The 20625-nt window shown below is 37.0% G+C and overlaps 1 protein-coding gene across 3 annotated transcripts in view; it reads right to left on the reverse strand.

The window, feature by feature from the left end:
- Positions 1-20625, reverse strand: part of NAV3 (neuron navigator 3) — a 332922-nt gene that overhangs the window by 229645 nt on the left and 82652 nt on the right. For all 3 annotated transcript variants that reach the window (XM_036251933.1, XM_036251934.1, XM_036251932.1), the window contains exons 2-3: positions 11380-11497; positions 10680-10732 (exon numbers count right to left, since the gene is read on the reverse strand). In XM_036251933.1, the coding sequence (XP_036107826.1) occupies positions 10680-10732; positions 11380-11497 (171 nt within the window). The remainder of the gene's footprint in view (positions 1-10679; positions 10733-11379; positions 11498-20625) is intronic.

The following is a 20625-nucleotide window of genomic DNA, read 5'->3' on the forward strand; positions in this document are numbered from 1 at the left end:
AGGTGGACTCAAGAAAGGAGCACTGTGTGGACTGGTCGTGGTTGAGAAATCATGCAAAGAATTCAGAGTAGTCAGGCATATTGAGAGTTGAAACTCATTAAAATCTTTCTCTACAACGTCTTTGTTTATTAATGTGAAAATAGTCCACTCCAAAGGTTGGTAGCCCTCAATGAGTTTAAAGAACCTATGTAGGAGAGAGCAGGAGAAATAAACTCCAGAAGCAAGAAGCTTGAAATCTGGAGAACAGGTGTAGCAGGAGACAAGGCCATAGAGATGAACAGGACTAGATGAAGAACACCCCCCATGTGCTGGTAAGGGTCTGCACTTGGTCATAAAGCACAGGGAGCTAATGGTGTGTTTCAAGCAAAAAAAGAGAAAGGATCGGAGGTACATTGAAGACCATACATTTTATAAGACCACTCAGTACATCCACCCATTTATTGATAGATAGTAATAAATGTTTCAGAAACCAATTTCTACCATACTATCTACAATGACGTCTGATTTTAAAACATTATATTGTAGTGTAGTTCATTTAAAAACAGCATTTTAAATATATTGACTTCATAACAAACTAGGTGAACAACAGCAGTTTGCAAAACTCTACACTCTATGTCAAGAATGGAAGCAGGAACATGGTTTTGAAGCTGCCTCTTCCTCCCTGACTCAACGACCTAGCATAGGAGGAAGCCCACACAGACTTTTAGGCATGTACCTTATTTACTCCAAATACAGAAACATTTTTTCATTTTTGTCATAAACTCTGATAAATTCTATATTATTTTTTCCTACTTAGTAGAGGCTTACAGAGGTGACATTCTTTGCACAATTAATAAGTAGCAGAGTCAGAAATAAAAGTCAATCCTCAGTCTCTATAAACTTGCTCTTTCTGCCACGATGCTTCCTGCCACTGTGATGTAGACATTCTGACTGAGCCATTTCCAGCCTCTGACTCAGGCTCTCTACATGACTGACAGGCAGCTAGGACACAGTGCCTGGCACAAAATAGGTCTTCAATAAATCTTTGGTTGAATGTAAGGATGAAATTACATAGTGTGTGAAGGAAAAGACAGAGGTGGCATGCAAAACCCACTTGTTTCAAACGTTTACAAGGTTTAAATGCTTTAAATTAGTTCTCAAGTATCCAATGCATTTTTATATCCTGATGGATTAATATACAGAATGACTGACATGGTCACAATCCAAGGAATGCCTGCAGTCACCAGAAGCAAACACAGGCAAGGAATGAATTTTCCCCACAGCTTCTGGAGGAGACGTCAGACTGCTGAACCTTGATTTTGGTCCTGTGATACTGATTTCAGACTTCTAGCCTCTAAAACTGAGAGCGATTACATGTCTATTGTTTTACTCAAGTCTGTGATAATTTGTTACAGCAGCTACAGGAAACTAATATAATTATCTACTCAGTAGAGCAGTAGATAGCGTAACCAGAGTAAGCCTAGAAGGGCGAGCTGGGATCTGTGTACATGCAGATTTTCAGGTCTTGCCCTCTGAGTTTTGATTTGTTAAGCCTGTGAGGAGGGGAGGTGAAGGTACAGTTTACTTAATTAATTAATGATATGCCTCGTGTCATTGCAATGCTAGGCTGCATGTCTTCCTTTCCCATCTCAAGTCGGTTTGTATTGTGGGACAGGAAGAGGGGCAGAGAAGAATAATTTTGTTTAGCTCTTCAGGTGGCTATTTTCTTTAGTTGGTCTGTGGTGAGATACAAGTCTGTTTATTAATTAAGCACTTTTGTATAATAACTGAAATTTCTGCAGCCAAATAAAACTGGGTGTACATCTCAGTTATGCAATTTACATATTCTGAAGGCCTCAGCTTCCTTATCTATGAAATGGGAATACAAATAGTTCCCACATAATATATTATGTGAAGATTAAAGATGTTTATAAATGGCTTAGCTCCACACTAGGTATATGTGTATATGTATGTGCATGTGTTTAGATATATATCTTCATACTAAGAATGCCTTATATAAGCATATATATGCTACAATAGGATTGTGTGTGTGTGTGTGTGTGTGTGTGTAAATAGATAAATGTATATATATACAGATATGGATACGAATATGGAAAATTCATTAGATTTTTATCAGATAATTTTTTGTTGTTGTTGTTAAAAATGCTACTATTCACTCTAACTGACTTGGTAATTAGAGGATACTGGACATTGTTAGATTTCATTGTCAATTATAGATGATACTAAATCTTATTATAAGCTATAATTGCCAATAGAAGTGCTATAAATATAACATTATTAAAATTGTGTCAGTATTCATTGACTGTGGGTTTTTAATAAATCCCTGCTTTTCAGTTTGTTTCAGACAACAAAACAAAACACGGAATCTTAGCTTTTTTATTATGAAATTATAAAACTGTTCTACACTTAGATATGGTTTATATATAGAGCCAAAGATAGATATAACAATGAATCATTTGCCAAATATGTAATTTCAATAGAAAATCTAGAAATCATTATTTATTTTATGTGCCCATAATCTCTCCCAACCTAACCAAAGTTTATATTCCTGCTGCAGATAGAAGAAACAAGTATAAGAGTAAAAAAAAATGCCCATTTATATTGCAAGGCTGGCAATAAGAAAGGCAGAGGGACAGGGACAGGGCCCAAAACACTGAAGGAGGAGGAGGAGGAAGAGGAGTGGGGGGAGGAGAGAAAACAGGAGAAGAAGAAGAAGGAAAAAACAGGAGGGGGAGGTGGCGGGGGAGGGGAAGAGAAGATGATCTTAATTTAAGGATTTGTATCCTAGCCCTTATTTTGTTAAATACATTTGTTAATAAGCTTAAAAGCATAGGGGCCTAGACTCAAATAGACATTGGACCAAACACTGATTCTTCAACTTACTGAACAGGAACACAGGGATCCTCCATGAGACCCAACTCCTTTGTAGGTTTACTGTGATGACTCAGCGAAAGTGCAAGAAAGTACTTTGTCAACCATACATATCTGTCACAGCACCAGACATATAGGGTTGGCATTCAATCAACAGGAGAATCAGTGCTGAACTCTGTCTATCTCTAAAATTTGATGTTTCTATGGGATGACTTCACAATATGTTTTGTTTGAAACACAGCAAATACAAATCAGGTGGGGAATACAATTTTAAGTGTAACCAGGCATGTCATGACTTTTAGTATGTGTCTTTCCACACAAGTCAGTTTAATTTAGTAAAACCATTCAAATATGTCATAAAGCAACTAGCTTGGATATGTCAACTGATTTTCAAATAATTTATCTCATCAAAGATAAACTCTTTAAATGATTGTATGGAGATCAAGTACACAATAATCCCACTATTTCATTTCCTTCTTCTCTCCTCACAGAAGTACTTTTTTATAGCATTATTAAATCATCATAGGTTTTTAAGCTAAGAATATCACAGTTCATATTCAAAATGGCTTCATATCTTAGTATATTGTTTTCCAAAGTAGGGTTTTAAAAATTGTTCTACTGTTATATATTTTACTGTTACATATTTTTTATATTTAAAAATATATAAGGATAACTACAACTAAATACAGTTTTCATACACTAAAATTAGAATATTATGAGAGTTTGCAGAAGACGTTAACTTTACATTCCGCCCAGAGGGCTGGCGACACTGCAAAGCTTCCAGGGATGTCTGGGAAGGGACCAGCTCCGGGGCTTTGTGGAAGGGGCTGGGCTGTGGGCACAGCGTATTGTATGTGGTAATTTTCTATTAAATTTCAAAGGGGGGCGGATAAAAATACAGCAGTAAGTTCTTTAAAAAAACTAAAATTTAAAAGGATTGCTACAAAATAAGTTTTATAATATTTGGTTTGATTGTACTTTTTGTTTAATGGGATATTGGCCTATCATAGGAAAACAATTTACAGCATTTTAGTTCAATTATCAGGATAAAAAGCATGCTAAATGTTTTGGAAAGTTGTTGATTTTTAAATATATAATAGATGTCTCTACAGACTGACAGCTATCAGAGGGGAGGAGAGTTGAATGATAGAAGGTGAAGGGATCAAGCAAAATAGCATATATATAAATCACACAGACATCAGGGTGGCGATAGCCAGAGGGAAAGGGTGGTGAGGGCTGGGTGGAGTTAGGCAAAGGAGGGAAAAACTGGGACAGAAAAGACCATGCTTGAGGCAATGAGTGATGACGCAGTGTGCAGACGCTTTTGTTGAGTTGTACACTTGAAACCTATATGGTGTTATGAGCCAATGTCACTCCCATAAATTAAATAAATAGTAGAAATATTAACATTTCTCAATGGTTATTATATGTACATATATAAAGTTTATGAATTTCCCTAAAAAAAAAAGAAAAATTTGATATCTTCTCTCCAAAAGGAAAGAAAAAAATGTAGATAGAATCTAGAATCCAATCCAAAATTAATTACCTTACTTCAATTTCTGTTTGTCCTACTAATGGTACAAACCAACATAAATAGGATATTCCTAAGAAGAACATTTAAACCACTTAGTCTATAATACAGAGGTTATATAAAAACACATTCTTGCATTTATTTAATTTCTGAATGGCAGACCAGATAACTTCCATAAAAAAATATAATTTTCAGCCCTGGCTGTGTGGCTCAGTTAGTTGGAGCACCATCCTGTACACCAAAAAGGTTGTGGGTCAGATATTCCAGGTCAGGGCACATACCTTGGCTTCAGGTTGGATCCCTGGTTGGGGTGTATATGGGAGGCAATGGATCTATGTTTCTCTCTCACATCAATGTTTCTCTTTCTGTCTCTAAACATATCCTCAGTTGAAGAATACATACATACATATATATATATATATTCCATGTTGCCGTTATTTTTCTTTATAAATTGGATAATATTAGGGAATATCTTTCTCACCTTACTATGACTGTAGTTTTAAAAACTATAAAGATTGAAAATCCAAATATATCTTTAAGAGAACACTGAGCAGAAACCACAATCTTTGGCGCTTTGTTAAATCAATCTAGCAAGACAGAGTTCCAATGGATTCTAGAGTTTATTTCCTCATTGAAGAAATAGGCAGAGCCATTGAGCATTTACTGAATTCCTTTTCCTGGGTCACATAGTCAGAATTGAAAATCCGGTGACTATTATCCTTTCAACATGACACACTTCCTCTCCATGTCCCCAAGTCATTGCAATGCTTCATCTAAACTTCAAATTACTAGCATAAAGAGCAACTTGGAGAGGCAATTCAGTTTTAAAAACCACCAGAGTGATATTCAAATCTCTTAAATATAAATTTCCTAATATTAGTAGTTTATGATTATTCATCCAAAGTTTGAACTTATATGAAAAGAAGAAAATCATTAAAGTAGACATTTTAATTTAGTATTTTGTTAGAGATCAGAGCTATATTTGTAGTAAAGCATTTGTGTTCATTAAGCTATTTTTTTCTAACCATTCCCAGAGATGAACAGTTTCAAACATGGCAGGGGATCATATGAATGGACTATCTTAGTACTATTCCAATCCTCTGAGTCATGGTGCTAGAATCCTGCAATATTCCATTTATAAGATTTTATTAAACCTTTAAGAGCATTCCAATATTTTATTTCTTCCCTATTTGGTTAGAAACCTCATCTTCTTATCTTACCTAAGTTAGTCTTTTAAAAGAGCAGCAATTACAAGCCCTGGTTGGAAGAATTAAAACTTTAAAGGACAAGAGTACTGATAAAAGTATAGGGTATCAAGATAACCGTAAACAACAGCAATGGGATGAAAATGCCTATGAAATCCATACGGTAATTATTCTGGAAGTCACAACCCTGTGGTTCATGGACTCAGAGAATTAAGGGAAAACTAAAACCTAATTTTCCATCTTCTAGGAATAAAAAAGGATAAGAAGCAGAAGAATTCCAAAGTTTCTCATATCAGCAAGTTTTCAATAGCATGATGTGATAGGAAACAAAGTTAAATGTTGTGGCCAAAAACAACTGAGGGTGAGGTAAAGGGAGGCACAACCAGGAGGAGGGGCTAGCTGTGACCACATTTGCCAGATTCATAGCTGAGACGCATCATTGAATTCTTGGTTTGCAACTATTTCACGTCATCAAATTTCCTAATTCCTCCATGCACTTGTGAAGGTTCTTAAATATAATGGTCTCTATTTAAATAAATAAAAATTTGTTTCCAAAACAACTTTTCCCCGACATGTCTTACATTTTTGTCTCAGAAGCTGGCACTTGTGCCTGTGCATTTCAAATGGATGTTGGGCATTTTTCCTGCTATTTTTAATCTGCTGGGCATTCTGAACATTCCTGGTATTTATAGTTTACTAATTTATTTCCTCATGTAATCTCACCAAAGTTGTGGCATGCAGCATATATTTTGAATCCTGATACCACCCACCTAGAAATTACTTAACAGGTGCTGTCCATATTAGTAACTGCATCTTTACATGAGGTTAAATATAGTGCTGAATAAGTTCCTATCAACTAAGTTCTGTTTTCAGGATGATTTAGTCTCAAGCTTATTAGGCTTTAAAACTCTGAATAACCATGAAGCACAATCTCTCCATAGTGTTAATAACTTGCTAATAGGACACATTCATATTTTCCTTAAACATGCACTGCTTGGTCCATGTTACTTGAAAAAAATTACTTTTGTATTTTCTCAATTATTAGATACTATAATTGAATTTTTCTTTATGGAAAAGAGCATGTGGGTATTATCTAACACTTAATGTTGTTATCTTATTGATTTGAAGTCTTTCAATTTCTATGAAATCCACTGTAAAATACCCACATCCTCATGCAGTCATATCCCCCTAGGACATGGCACAAAGGAAAATGTACCGCCATTCTTTCCCAACATCACCTCTTCCACACAGACTTCAGGTTTCCCCTTTGCCATTTGCTGCAGAATTTAGTATCATCACTAAATTTAGTATCATCACTTGTCTCCCCTTTCTCCTGGGTCCTCCTCTCTCCCTCCTTCTTCCTCCTCCTCTGCTTACTTCCCCCCTTGCAAAAATTCCCCTCATCCTTCCTTCTTCTCAGACTCTATCTTTCTTTTCAAATTTATTCTTCTATTCAATAGGACACTTTCACAAAGATTAATCAAGACTCAGTGGATATCTGCACCCCTTAGTTATTCAACACACAGATGCTTTACAGAAGACATTTACATGAAGGGCATTAATGCCCGTCTAAAAACCAGAACAAACTTCCTCATTCCAGTACACTTGGCAATGTGGCATTTGACAGTATCTGCCACCCATGCATACCTTACGTTGCTCTGTCTCAGTTGGTCAGTCCAAGTACGATAGCTTAAGCTACCATAGTTAACCTAGTCACAATCCACATTGTTGATCCCCTCTCTCTCAATAATGAGCTCACTCTCTCACCACTCTTCCCCTTTCCTGACTCCTCCACATATATTCTTCACTCACATACTGATATCCCCCAACGTGAGAACCAGCCTCACCTCTCTTCCCTTCTGACTTTACACAGACCTGTGAGATCTCATCCTTGTCCATGGCTTCAACCATCACCTATGCATTTGGTATATTCTAACCAATAATCTGACATTCAGTAACAATGCCTAATAGTCTGAAGTCGCCTCCTACTTGATATCCCAATGGATACGTCAAAATCTGTTTGTCGAAATATGAATTTGTCATCTTTCCACCTCCACTTCTTTCCATTTTCTCCATGTTAATAATCTTGTTTAATGGTAACCACTTACTCATTCAGGCCAAGGAATCAGGGACCATTTTATGCTCCCTATAGTCTTCATCTCTCATGTACAATTTGAGACCGATACATATTCTATAGTTCCCAGGAAGCATTTTGGGTAACCTCTTTAATAGTCACAAAAGATCATGCCATTGCCCAGCTTAATTCTTCCAAAGGCTCCTCAACCAAAAAAAGAGTAACACAAACTCCTTTCTTTGGTCCTGCATGACCAGGCTTCCATCACCCCCTCTAAACAACTCTCACTGCCCAAACAGCAATGGTCTTCTATCTGTTTCTGGAACAAACCAAGCTCATTCATTCAGTCTTTTCGCTCTTGCCTTTGTAACACCATTGCTATTATTTATTTAAATATTTGCTCCTGTGACCCTCAAGTGTCCCTATACCTGGTACCATAGGTGCTCAGTTAATATTAGCTAAACATGAGCTGTCTGGCTGCTACAGAAATCCATCAAGATAGCACAGCTTCATACCACCAGAGAACTTCTATTCCTGAAGCCTTAAAATAATCCAATGAAAGTCATCAAGTCTGAAATTTAAATGAAGAAAATTTGAGACTAGAAAGAGTAGCGGACCCATTTTGACCTTACCTGTATTATTAAATACAAACAGAAGCCAAAAGGCCATGAAAGATCAGATATACAAAAAATGTGGACAAAGTAGTTCTATGAGTAAGAACAGCACTCCCTGTTCCTGACACAGTGCCTCTCAGTTGTTACACAATAAACAGGAAACACCCTGCTTGGAATAGATAGATGAAATTCATAAGTCTAGTCATATTATCATAATTCTCTTTCCTCTATTTTCTTGCTTCTGTTAAAATCTGGAATTTTTATTCATTAATAGCATAGAGCCACTGCCAATTAAGAGCAGAGGCAAAAATAATTCATACCAAAAAAGTTACATTTAAATCATATATGTTCTTCTGAATCAACATATTGAGGGCATGCCGATTTCATTCAAAGTTCAACCACATCAGAAAAAGTTAGAATCCAAGTCATTCTTAGTCAAAATCCAACGTGATTCCGACTAATACTTTTTGGCTGGACAAGCTACCTTCTCATAGCATTGACATTTCTCAGGCTTTGATTTTTCTATTTTGTTTTTTTAATTCTTTTATTTTTTATCAGAAGCAGAAATATCAACACAACATGCATACTAGAGGTTTCATGACATTTGGGGGCCAATAAGGAGTAGGAAGTAATAAAAAATCAACAGTCTGATGATAGTCATGAGGATACTTTTATAGATTTGTAGACTCTTTGGTACAGATGTTTCAAGAATAATATCTAAGGACTACATCTCTATCCAGTTACAAGCTTTGCCAGTTTTGAAGGTTTTTTTCCTCCTGTGATAAAGTTGTTCATCAGATTCCTATATTCAGAATCAAATTGGAATGACAGCAGAGAAGATAAGAGTTTTAGTACCCATTACCTCCTTATGGTTGAAATAATGAAAGCAAAATCAACATCACTGGGCTTAAGAAACAAAGTATATGATATTCAGGGACTATAGAGATTTTCAATATTAAAGCCTTAAAAATCTTTTCACAGGTTTTAATTCAGGAAAGTACTCTTTATAAATTATGTAGCAATACTATTCTGCACTTCCATATCAGTTTAGGTAGTAAAAAATATTCATAACTATATGTCATTACCATATCCTAAGTGGAGATTGTTTTATAGATGAGAAACCTGAGGCTCAGAGAGGTTACTTGTTTTTTCCAACATCACACAGCTTTCACTGTATCAGGGTATGAAGATATTGTAAACGGTTTTAGTAAAATTTCAGAACACAACTATAATTAATTTCCATAGAGTCATGTTTGTGCCCAGAATAATCAAATCAGGAAGTTTCCTTAAAACTTAAACATTTTACAGTCTTTCTTGATAGTGATTTTTTTTCACAACAGCTACTCAGAGTTTATGACATTATAACAGGTCCTTGGAGTAATCATTAAGCAGGCACACACAGACACACACACAGACACACACACTAATGTGCTAGTTAATCACTTTAAAAAATAAATTCCTTTTATTATTTTGGATTTTAGGTTTCTCATATTAAGTAGAGCAGGTCAGCGGGTCTAAAAAGTTCAAACATTTTTTCCATTTTTCAGTCTCTGACAATTAGGAACTCATAAAGTTGATATAAAATGTCCATTCTGTGCTAAATCGAGTTTTGGAGGAAACCTCATGTTGTGGATCTTGGCCACCATTCTCCACTATACTTTCTGAGGTAAGTTCAGGCAAGGCACTTGCGTTTTGCGTTGTCCTATAACATGAAGTTGTGGCTATTTCATTAAGAAAGGGATGAATTTTTATTTCAGCAGCTTATCAACCTATTCATTTATTATAAAACTTAGAGTTTTACCAGTTGGTAAAGATAAGAGGAGACCGGGGGAGAGGCAGGCCTCCAGATTGATGAGTTTCTGGAAAAGGCTATGAATCATGTCACAATTAGTCACTGCTCAGCGAACATCCATTTCCAGGAGCGTGCCTTCAGAGCTGTTTCCAAAAGTGTTGAAGAACCCATGTGTTTACATTGGACTTTGTTATGAACAAAGAAAACACTATTCATATATTTTAAAAATGCACGTGGCAAGTCCCGTTCTTCAAGCCAGTTGTCCAGACAAAAGGGCTCCACTTAAAATTGGAAATGGGTTTTACTACCACCAAGACCGGTGTTAAGCTAAATTATTCAGACATAAACAAAAACGATGTCAGGATGTGATAAAACACCAGAGGACATGTTACTCAGGAGTCACACATTCAACTGTTATTGATGCTTTCACTTGATCATAAACTGCACCCCAAAAAACAGATGATAGAATGTGACCAAGTGGTTTCTTAAACAAGAAGGAAGACATGCAAAAGAATGTCCTAGTCTGTTTAAAAGCGCAGTAAAATCTGGCAGCAAAGATAAGCATTATATTTAGAATAAATAGGATCCTTACCATCTGAGATCGACTCCTAGGACATCCATTGATATCTTCAACTTTTTCATTGGCTAATGTCAAGAAATAAAATAAAAGAGAGGGAAAAAAAGAACAATGTTAAGCAATGAAGTGAAACACAAAAGAAAACTCAGGGGAAAAAAAAGAAAAAGAAAAGAAAACCAACACCATGCAAAATGCTGCTGCTACATTCCCTGTCTCTCTCCCCAGCCCTGTACAAGAGGACACACTTGTTAGCAGCCGCCAATCCCATATGCACAAGTCAGGCAAATTAAAAAAAAAAACACAAAGGGGGGGGTGAGAAGGAAGTCGCTGCTAATTCTTTAGCCTGTGCCAAATGACTGCTGACATGAAACCTTTCACAATTGTCCCTGCTGGGTCAGGATACAGTTTCAAGGAATCTCCGAGTGTGTAAGTTGCTCCAGCTAATGAAATGCACACGTGGGAGACATATGGGTTAGTGACGCATTCGTTTCTGACAACTCCGTGCATGGAAGATACAGTTCTGAGCATTTAAAAGTGTGGCCAAACAGCCTTTTTCAAACAGCCTTACAGAAACATTTTTAATTAAATCATGGGAGAGCTACATGAATCTCGGGGACACGTGGACCGAGCTTGTATGCATTCGACTGAAACTGGATTCTACCAAAAGGAGAGAGAGCACAGACGTCCACAGCTTCTGGCAGAGGGCAGGTCTTACCGATGATCTGGATGATCTCGGCTAGCAGGACTCCATCAGCAATGTCTTGCTGCAAATCCTTGATCAGCCGCTTGTGGCCCGACTTCGCTAGGTAGTGGTTGGCCCAGTCGGTGTAAATCTGTTGAGCAGAGGGAGGGAAGAAGTGAGATGGGCTGAGGGAGAAGGGATCATAAAAATGCTGAAGACAAATGCTGGATCCAAAGGGAAGCCATTCAGAATCACATTCCAGTTTACGGAGTCAGAGCTCAAAAGGAAACAGTTGTAAAATTTTTTTAAACAGCTCTTTCCCCTACTTATCTCTTGTTTCAAAGGGAGATGATTCACACTCTTTCAAAACCAGGGACTAGTCACTTGTGACACAGCAAAACTCCCTTCCCAGATGACTCCGGTTTGCAGATTAGAGAGTGGGATTTCACTCTTTCCCCTGGTGCTATCATTGTAAGTAATCCTGCCTAACTTTGTAGAGGAAGACACCTGCACTGATTTCTATGGGAACCTTACTATCAAAATGTGTGTTTCTCTGAGAAGACTTTATTAAATTTGCCACATATGATTTTGTATGTGACAATATTTTGGCATCACTTTAGGAAATAATTGCCAATGCCCAAGATATTTTATTTGGACTGTCATCTCCCATTTCAGTCTCTTGAAATGTGTTTATATAAGAGACTATAGGAAGCAAATACAATTATTACATAGAAATTACAACATATTATTGAGGACATTGGCAATTTGACATAGAATAAAGGTGACTCCAGTAACAGATTATAATATTACAAAACGCTGGAACTGGTCAAAAATTACCAATTTTTCAAACATAATGGGGTACCTACTAATGTAATGTAATCTAACAAAAAGGAAATGTGTTCAGACTTTTCGGTTTCATGGTGGCTCATGTAAACTTATCAGTAAGTCTATAGCAAGGCAGACTACGATGTGTAATGTAATAGAAGAACATAAACTTTGAAATGAGATTTGAGGAGGAGAATTAAATAAGAAGTATGCACATAAAAATGCATTATAGAAGGACAGGAATTAGAACTGGGAACATAATGGAACCTGAGTATAAGAAGTGAAGGGAAGGGCCTTCCCACAGAGGGCATGAGATATAGACTAACAGAGGGGGGCAATCAAGGACACAGTTGTTAAATCTGTAATTAAAACAGGATTCTGAATATAGGACAAATTAGACTGGAAAAAAAGTTGTATCTTAAATCATAAGCACCAAATGGCCACAAAACTGTAAAACAACACTCTTTTATATCTAACAAAACCAATACACATTTTTTTATAAAAATAAAATAAATCAGCCCTAGACAGTGTGGCTCAGTGGATTGAGTGTCTTCCTATGCACCGAAAGGTCACTGGTTCATTTCCAGTCAGGGCACATGCCCAGGCCCAAATCCCAGTAGGGGGCGTGCAGGAGGCAGCCGATCCATGTTTCTCTTTCACCCCAATGCTTGTCTCTCTCTCCCCCACTCCCTTCCTCTCTCTAAAATCAATAAAAACATATAAATATAAATAAAACAAATTAAAAATTGAAAGTCTCCCCACAACTTGCAACCCCACCTACTTTTGAATAATTTGGTATGAATAGTTCAGAAATTTTTTCTAGAACTTTACATTGTACCACATGACACCACGTTACACACACACAAGGAGTTTAAGCCAAAGCTGGCTCAAATTTTATATGTCATTCTGCATTTATCAACTTTTTATGTAACAATATTTTAATAAAACTTCTAAAACCATCTCCCATCTCTTTATCTTACTATCTTTGATGTTCTATTACACATATCAACCTCCTTGTTGATATTTAATTTGTTTAAATATGTTTCCATGACATCTAAAGTTATGACACACCCTTATATACCCATGTTCGTACACTCATATGCTAGTATTTTTATAGGATCAAAATCTAAAAGTATGGCTGCTACATATTTTTTTAATGGAGTCTAGGTATAAATATTCAAAAATACAACATAGAAAAAACATTTCTTTATTTTAAAATATATAAATTTGCTTCTTAATGCATATATAGTAGTGATTAAGTTTCCTGTAAGACATAAAAAATTGGAAGCATGTACTTGCATAAGAAAAATATATAGTAGCAAAATTACATCTCCTTTCTTCATGTCTACCTTTATATTGGAGATATTAAAGTGTGAGAAGAATAACTTTTACAATTGTCTCCTGAATTAGAGAACAGCACATGATTTCTAGATGGACACTCTTTTACTCAGTGATCATCTTCTTCAATTAAGATTTTATTCTTCATGTGTTATTGTAAAATTTTGTTTTTATAAGGATTTATACTCTTTAGGATCTAAAACATTGAGCACTCTCCCTCATCTATACAGCAATCAAAAGATAGCATTAACTGCTTGGCCTTCTAGTAGATATTTTGGTTGACCCAAGCTTTTTTTTTTTTTATAGTTCTTTTTTCAAATGAATTTATTGGGGTGACATTGGTTAATAAAATTATATAGGTTGCAGGCGTATAATTCTACAACACATCATCTGTACACTGTATTGTGTGTTCACTACCCCAAGTCAAGTCTCCTTCCACTACCATTTATCCCCCCTAGACCCTCTTCTACCTCCCCCCACCAGTTAAGTGACTTTAAAGACGAAGAACATGAGTTCTGGAGTCAGGCAGGCCTGGCTTTGAGGCCCAGAAGACCGCTTACCACCACTGGGTCTTCAGAGTTCCCATTTGCAAAATAAAAGCAACACTATTTACATTATAGGCTTGTGTCAGAACTAAGATAGCACTTGGAAAATACCTGTCACGGAGTTAGCCCTGAAGACATGTCTATTATTATAATTATTATGGCATCTAGTGTTTGCTATGATGGTTTTCCAACAAATATCTGTTCAAGTGATCATTTGCCAGAGGTTAACAATTAGAGAGTACTGGCAGAAGACAGAAGCAATTATACTCCTTGCTTCTGACATTACGCACATCTCCAACTCCTCCTGACCTCTGATTCCCTGGGGCCACAGATCTGCCCACCGCCAGCCCCAGAGGAACGCGGCTGAGTTCAAGGCTGCCCCGTTCTCACCCAGACCTGCAACGCCTCCACTGAGACTTCATCTCCATAAAACTCCATATTGCACGGGCTTTGTTCTAGGAAGGCATTGAGTTATGGAAACACACTTATTTAAATATATACAGAGTGAAATATATTAAAAATAAAAACAAGAATATTTGCATGTCAACGGCACCTTAGCCTATATCCAAATCCCTCCTGGGACTTAGGCAAGAAGACCAATGGAAAGCCAGCTGGTAAGCTTCAAGACCTAGTTGGGAAAACCTATAACTGGCTCATAAGACAACATGTACACGGACCAGGAATCCCAAGCCCGAGAGTCCTGACTTGTGCATCACCCTTAACATGTGAAACTTTGCTCAGACAATAGCTTTGACTTTAGCTGAAATCAAATAAATCAGATTACTCAAATTAATTTAAAATAAATCCCCATTAAAATGTTCTATACGTATTATTTTACTTATTCTTTCGAATAAACATATGTAAAATATACCTAAGATACTTCAAGTATACCAGTGCCTTTCAAAAAGATGTTATAATCTACATAAGAAAATATAAAACAATTTAAAAACTTATATTTATATATATAGTATTATATAAATATATTTATCTACCTTCTTAAAAATAACAAAAATTTAAATTTAAAAATGTGGAAATATGAAGTGAGTTTTTAATGAGACAGTCTTCAAGTAAAGGACACAGAGAATATAAATATATTTAAAACTCATCAATAAACTCATTGTAATATCTGATGAGAGGGGGTGCAAACAACCTTGTCAACTATCATTTAAATCTGTTCAAATAAATACAACAGAATGATGAAATCATGTCTAGATTTTGGATCTGAATTCCAAAGTTGTCCTTGGTTCATTTCCACAAAAAATATCAATCAAAATATTTAACTTCTGAGCTTCAGTTAAATAAGCTACAGAATGTGTGGTAATGTATTTTGTAGGATTATGGTAAGAACTACAGGTTTTTTAAATGAAGAAAACTGAAATAATTGGAAAGAGTATCAAATTAATCCTAAAGCAAATTTGGTATTTTTTGTACCAGTATCAATGAGCAATTTAGTCTTCAAGGTTCTGCTCAAAGCTTTAAATATGATTTATCTTATATATCTGAAGCCGGTTTTCTTCAACTGCTTTAACTGCAATATTATGAATATAAATGCTATCTCATCAATATATTTATAACTGTATTTATCAAAGGACTACTTATAAATTCTAGCATAATTATATCCATAATAATTAATTTACAGTAATTAAAATAGTAATAAAAGGCACCATGGCATATTTTATATTTCATATTTATCAGCATGAATTTTAGGAACTATTAGGCAATAGTAAATATTCTTTAAGGATCATTCTACATTGCTGAAATTTCTTCTCTGCCACTTAATATTCATTGACTGAACATTTATTTTCTTTCAGGGTCAAGAGTTTTCCGAGCTGTGAAATGATAATAGTATTATCTACTAATGGGATTATTGTGAGGATTGAATGAATTTATACTTTTGGAACAAGGTCTTCCACTTAATAACTAAAGTTACAGTATATTTTCATTTACAACTACATTTATAGTTACAAATTATTAGTATGGAACATATTGAATCTGTTTTCATACTGGGAACAGACATTTTTAGATGAACAGAACTAGACCTACAGGTAGCCTGACAGAGAAAGAGAGGATAGGGTTTACTGGGCTACCTACAGTATTTTCTAATATTTTCCACCTACAGTTTCCTTATTTAAAAATAATAACTGTGGTCCTAATACAAACTGTGGCATGCATAATCAAATCAAATCAGCCAACATTAAGTAAGTGGTGCTATCTGGGTACTATGGGCAACGCCCAAAGTATAAGGCATACAGTTTGTCCATGAGAATGAAGGGGAAGAGGAAGGAGGATGAAGGGAACAGGTGAGCTCATTTTGAGATGTTCTTTGTCATGATAACCAGCTAGTCTGTCCCTCATCTTGCCTATCAGGTGGCATTCTAGCTATTCAGTCCTTTGTCCAAATCATCACCCCATACTCTTCTGAAGACCCCTCAGCATACATTTGAAGCTACACGAATCACTCTCTAACCCTTCCTGCCACCCTCAATGCACTCAACACTGTGGGTCCTGGGTATTTCCTCCTCCGACCTCAACTGCTATGATCACCCTGGGCAATGCCATCATCAGTGTGGACAATCCATCAACCAGTCTGAAATTAAATATACAATAAAGAACCATGTTCTCCTCCTTAAATGCACAGTGGCTATTAATTATCTCTTCTTCTACAGAGAATAAGGCAGTTTGTAGACTTTTCAGAAAGGATTTGGATATTATAATTATATAGCAAAATTTTGGTTCTAATTTAAATCTTATTTTACTTAACTGTGATTGCATTTGCATAGCCACCAAGATGCACTGTCTACTAGTAACAGTGCTGAGACTGAGGCACTGTTTTCAACACATTAAACAGTTTAACTCTTTCAATCCTCAAAGCTCCATAAGAGGAAGATATTATTGTTCCATTTTACAGATCAGAAATGTTAAAACAGAGAGGTGAAGTATTTTGCCCAGGCCACAACAGCTGCATAGAACCCAGATATTCTGGCTCAGAATCTGCACTCGTCTCCCCCACAAAAGGAAATGTTTCATTTATGAGCCTTCCCTAACCCAGCCTCCTGCAGTTACTGCCATTGCATCTGACATCCATCTCAAAGTATGGGGGGAATCCTTTATTTGACGGCTATAGCATCTGGCATCCATAGAGTGCTCTACAGGGAATCCATCCTAACAGCTTGCAAAATTCTAATAATTCAGGTGACAACATGAACTAAATTCTGCATATTAAACTACCAAAAAGTATTTTAGAAAAACAGTTCAGAGAACTCTTCATTCTCACAATATCCTAGGGGTAAAAAAAAGCATGCTTGAGATTCTTTACCTTCTTTTTATCTCAGTCTGCTAAGTGATGTTAATAGATAGAGCAACTGAATTTAAGGTAAATATTAGCAACCATTCTTCAAAGACTACATGATATGGCAGCAAGTGTGTGTGAGAAAATAATGTTAACAAAACAAACTTCAGAGAGAATATGCATGTATAAGTCTTAGAATTTCAGAGCTTCTACATTTTACATTTCTTTTTTTTTTTTTTTTTATCCTCACCCGAGGACATTTTTCCATTTTTTGTACAGATAGAGTGGGAGGGAGAGAGAGGAAGAGAGAGAGAGAGAGAGAGAAACATGGATGTGAAAGGGACACATCGAGTGGCTGCCACCCGCACGACCAACCAGGGCTGGGGACAAACTGCAACCGAGGTACATGCCCTTAGCGGGAACCGAACCAGGGTCTCTCCGGACCGCAGGCCAACGCTCTAACCGCTGAGCCAAACTGGCCAGGGCCAGAGCTTCTACATTTCTGACCTGCATTTTTCCACTCACATACAAATAATCAGTAGTGAAGACTTGACTGATAGAAACATTTAGTGTAAACCAGTGGTTCTCGAAGTTTGGTCCCTGGACTAACAGCATCTGAGCCATCTGCAAATGTGTTAGGAATGCAAAGTATGGGTCCTCACACCAGATCTACTATCTCGGAAACTCTGGAGGTGGAACCAGGAACCTGAGTTTTTACAAGCCCTCCTCTAGGTAATTCTGACATATGCTAACGTGTAAGAACCACTGGCACAGACCAATACTGTTCACAAATAAAAATGGTGTTCTTTCTAACACTTTAAGCTGCACTTCAACATAAAGAAAATGCTATTTCAGCATAAGGGAAAGGTAACAAAAGAACTGTGGCTTGTGTAGTCTTTACCCTTACCTCCTAAACTTCTCTTGCTACCAAGAAAAATACACTGAACCCACAAGGTACTGATTGTAAATGCTATTTGCAAACCATTTTTTTCCTATGTTTGTTTGTTTTTTCTCTACTGAATTTTAGAAAGAGAGGAAGTGAGAGGGAAGGAGAGACAGAAACATCAATGAGAGAACATCAACTGGCCACCTCCTGCATGCCCCCCACTGGGGATCAGGCCCACAACCTGGGCATGTGCCCTGACCAGAAATCGAACTGGCGACATTCTTGGTACATGGGTCTATGCTCAACCACTGAGCCACACCAGCTGGGCTGTTCCTATGTTTTTTGAGAGAAAGAGAAATATCAAGTTGTTGTTCCACCCGTCCATGCATTCACTGGTTGATACTCGTATGTGCCCTGACTGGGGATCAGACCTACAACTTTGGTGTATCAGGACAGTGCTCCAACCAACTGAGTTACCCAGACAGAGTCCCTGCTCTGATGTTTTAAATCTTTTAATAAGAGTGATTCACTAAATCACTAAAGTCAGGCATTTCTTTCAAAGATTTTTTTCAAGACAGACAACCATTTATTTTTTAGAAAGAAGTAAGCTAGAGGTGGTTTACATTTACTTAGACTAAAAGCATAGAACTTGGAAGCTGAGAGACAACATACTTCCTGCTGTGCTAAAAGGCAGCAGTAAAAGTCATGGAAATAAAAGCGTGGCACCCCAGGGCTACTAATACACCCAGCTAGCCATTGATAGGCTGCAAAAGTAGTTTCTGGGGGGGAGAGAAGACTTTTCAAAATATTTGTTTTCTTGCCACATTTCTTTCCTTTTTATTATATGAACTCGAGACAAACACAACACAATTTGGAAGATTTTGTTGATCCCCACTACAGCACATCCTATTTTCAGAAGTATTTGAAATTTTTGAAGCCATCGCAAATTGTAATAAAACACACACATATGTATATAGGTGTCACATGGTAAGATAATTAAGGACACTTTGATGATTCAATATATATCCCAATTAGACAATTATTTGCCTGCTTCCTGGTTTCTCCCCAGTGACATGCTATAGCTCCGAACCACCACGGGTAGGGGCTAGAGCCACATAACTTCAAATCGTCAGCCAATTCTGGCTGCTTCTGTGCAGCTTTGCTACATTGCAAAGTAAAGCTGCTCGCACAAGCCTCTTGCCCACTAAAAGAAAACCAAGACTTTAGAAGTCACTCTATTAAGAACCACCTTAAAAATCTCCAGGTTTTGCCCTGGCTGGTTTGGCTCAGCAGTTAGAGCATCGGCCTGTGGTCCAGAGAGACCTGGGTTCGGTTCCCACTAAGGGCACATACCTCACCTTGGCTGCAATTTGTCCCTGGCCCTGGTTGGGTCATGCAGGTGGCAGCCACTGATGTGTCCCTTTCATGTAGATGTTTTTTGCTCTCTCGTTCTCTTCCTCTCTCTCCCTCCTACTCTATCTGAACAAAAAATGAAAAAATGTCCTCAGGTGACGATTAAAAAAAAAATCTCCAGCCCTGGCCGGTTTGGCTCAGCGGTTAGAGCGTCCACCTGCGGTCCTGAGAGACCCAGGTTCGGTTCCCGCTAAGGGCACATACCTCGGTTGCAGTTTGTCCCCGGCCCTGGTTGGTCGTGCGGGTGGCAGCCACTCAATGTGTCCCTTCACATCGATGTTTTCCTCTCTCTCTCTCTCTTCCTCTCTCTCCCTCAAACTCTATCTGTACAAAAAATGGAAAAATGCCCTCGGATGAGGATTAAAAAAAAAAAAATCTCCAAGTCTCATCCTGAAATCTTTTCATTTTAAATATACCCCACTTGCTAGATTGCTAAAGATGTCATTTTAATCCCTTATAAATTATTGTACACTAAGTAAAATGGAAAATAAAAATAAAAATGGGAAAAATGCAGACTGCTCACTATATGAATTCATATTGTGTTTATATACAAATTCAAGGTGGCAGATAAAAATCAAAGACTCTAAATTGGCCAATATTTCAAATTCTAGCCTCCAAACCAAATTTTACAATCTGTTTCCTTATAAAACTATCGCTGTGATTGAAACTTCCTCAAGAGGTGTGTGAAACATGGTCTAAAACATTCATCCAACATGGGACACTCAGGAAATAAAACGTCTCACTAGGCAGGGAAGTTGATCTCAGTTGATGTAGTTGTTTTCCAAATCCCAAACCCCCTAAGGAAAAAAATAGAGAGAGTTCAAGTTTTGAAGAGTTTCAGAAATGGAGACTGAAATCAGAAAGTCTGGGCTTCTTTCCCAGTCCCACCACTTACTACTCGATCTTGAGTTTCCTCCTCTTTAATGCAGAGATTATATCCTTATCTACTCTGCCTATCTTATCTCACAAGGTTATTGTGAGGA

Source organism: Molossus molossus, unplaced genomic scaffold, assembly GCF_014108415.1.
Source record: "Molossus molossus isolate mMolMol1 unplaced genomic scaffold, mMolMol1.p scaffold_m16_p_10, whole genome shotgun sequence".
Classification (NCBI taxonomy): domain Eukaryota; kingdom Metazoa; phylum Chordata; class Mammalia; order Chiroptera; family Molossidae; genus Molossus; species Molossus molossus.